Raw genomic sequence first — 2,370 nt, 5'->3', positions numbered from 1 at the left:
AAAAAAAAAAAATAAAATAATTTTTATTTTTAAACAGAAACCCTGAACAAGTAAGAAAAAATCCTAACCATTATAAGTATACAAAAAAAAAAAAAGCAATTAGCTTTTTTTAAACTTGATATTATAATTTAGCGCAAAATGCATATTGCGTACGTATGTAATATAAAGTACAGCATAGCATAAAGTACTAAGCGCTTATTTTTATTTGCGTTTGTCAATATGCGTATGCGTACCATTTGGAGTAACAAAGCACGCGCAATATTGTTTTTCTCGTTTTATTGTTTGCCGTTTTATTGCTTTATCGTTACACTGCAGTAATAATTGCTACGCTGTGTCAAGCCATCGCACTAGTATTTTTTTTTTTTTTTTTTTTTTATTCACTACGTGAATTTTGCTGAACGGCTCCCCCTCTCTCCTTGTTCATTCTGAATATGATTTAGTGAAATTGTATGTAAAAAAGGAATGACACATTGTGCCTAATTTGATATAAATTTTTCTTTTTTTGAACTTATTTTTTTGTCTTTGGAATATCGCATTTTTTTTTGATTTTTTTTTTCTTCTTGTTTTTTTTTTTTTTTTACTTTTCGTACTATATATATGTATGCCCTTAATGCATGTATGCTACTGTGTATATTAAACACACATGTTGTATACATGCGAATCTCGAATGCGCGTAACCTTTTTCATTCCCCATCCCTGTGAGTAACAGTTTCGCAAGCCTTGTACATTGGTACACATTCGCACGTGTATGTGCGCACACGTATACAGGCTCCCAAAGTTGCCACCTACCATAGTTATACATCACACAGGAATACAAAAAATTTCCTGTACAGCCATTCCCGCCCCCCCTTTCCCTCATTGTGTATACATGAAACAAAACAGAAAACAGCCATAACCAGGGATATAAATTTTGTTTTTAATAAAAAAAAAAATATATTAATAAATAACGAAAATGACTAAAATTAATAAACCAATCACGACCAGCAACCCCAATATTAAATTAAAGAAACCCAATTCGAAAGAAGAAGAGGTAAGGAAAAACAGATAAAATCAGGCAACGAAGTGTATATCAGGTCGCCTCCCCCGCAGCCGCGTTCATACAGTTTATATACCTGCGTGTGTGTGCAAATGGATATTTATATGCATGTATACAATTGTGCATACCAGCAGATGGAGGGTGGATTTACGTGTACTTCTTTTGCACTGCGACGTATTGTGTAACCATATGACGGTGAAAAAGCAACTCTGCTTCGTCTGCGAGTAGCATTGAGTGCTCAAAATGTACCCATCGTTGTTTTCTCTTTTGTTTGTTCTACTTTTTTTTTTTGTTTTTTTCGTGCCCTTGGTTAGTCATAATTTTTTAGCTGTATTTTTCCATTTTTGCCTGACCTGTGCATGCAATTTTTATGGAGTTTAAATGTGGGAACTGCTTAAATATTGTAGGGAGGCGAACGGAGATGTATCTCCGTATGTGGAGGAAAAAATAAAAAAAAAAAGGAGATACGGTAGATAGTTCGAGAAGTGAGACACTTCCGTTGCGTCGTTATTCATGGAGCACACCAACACAACGTCATATTTTTTTTTTTTTTTTTTTTTTTTTTTTTTTTTTAACAAGTCTTCATGCAACCGGTAAAAAAAACAGTCATATCCAAAAACATAAAGATTGTGAAAAAGCCTGATGATATAGGCGCATCTCCTGTAAAAAGCGACTATGGAAGTTCGCATAAAGACGGAGGACAAGCGGGTGCAAACAGCGCAGACAAGTCTAAATCTGGAGCAACTGATAATAAATCGAAAGGCGGTGCGGACAGCAATGCACAAAAAAATGCGAATGCCAGTAAAAATGCCGCCGGAAGCAGTGGAGGAAATGCGCAAGTGGGGTTATTCTCCTGGCTGTGGAGATACTTTCCTAAAAACAAGGCCTAATTTTGCCAAGGGTCGTCGCTTCCCTTTGGTGGAAAAGAACAACATGAAGATGAAGCAGGTTGTACTACTGGCAGAACCTGAAGAAGCGCACAACAATCGAGACGATCACGTCTGTATCGGCCGTGTGAACAGCAAAAAATGCGGCCTCAGTTTGAAAGAGCGGGACACATTTAGTACAGACAATGCCCGCCAACGTACGTTCATTATTCATCCCCTCCACGTTGCGTGCCTTTTGGGCCAATATTATGCACGCGGAGGTTCATTTGTAGCAGTGCCGCGTGTACGACAAATGTGTGTATAGAAAGTGAGCATGTGAGTACGCATGTGAGTACGCATGTGAGTATGCATGTAAGTATGCATGTATGTATGCATGTATCATGTATGCGTGCATGTATTATGTACGCGTGCCTGCGTCCCCCCCTCCCCCTTCTCCTCTTCACCTTT

At 37.7% G+C, this 2,370-nt stretch overlaps 1 protein-coding gene across 1 annotated transcript; it reads left to right on the top strand.

The window, feature by feature from the left end:
- Positions 1–1,620: 1,620 nt before the first annotated feature.
- Positions 1,621–1,926, top strand: AK88_00798 (uncharacterized protein; the record flags this gene model as incomplete). The annotated part of the gene is made up of 1 exon (XM_012478442.1): positions 1,621–1,926. One exon carries the CDS (start codon positions 1,621–1,623, stop codon positions 1,924–1,926), a length of 306 nt encoding a protein of 101 aa, XP_012333865.1.
- Positions 1,927–2,370: the final 444 nt, after the last annotated feature.

The sequence above is a fragment of the Plasmodium fragile genome (genome assembly GCF_000956335.1).
Source record: "Plasmodium fragile strain nilgiri unplaced genomic scaffold supercont1.6, whole genome shotgun sequence".
Taxonomy (NCBI): domain Eukaryota; phylum Apicomplexa; class Aconoidasida; order Haemosporida; family Plasmodiidae; genus Plasmodium; species Plasmodium fragile.
Note: the sequence above shows the minus strand (reverse complement) of the source record. Positions and strands in the feature narration are given on the sequence as shown.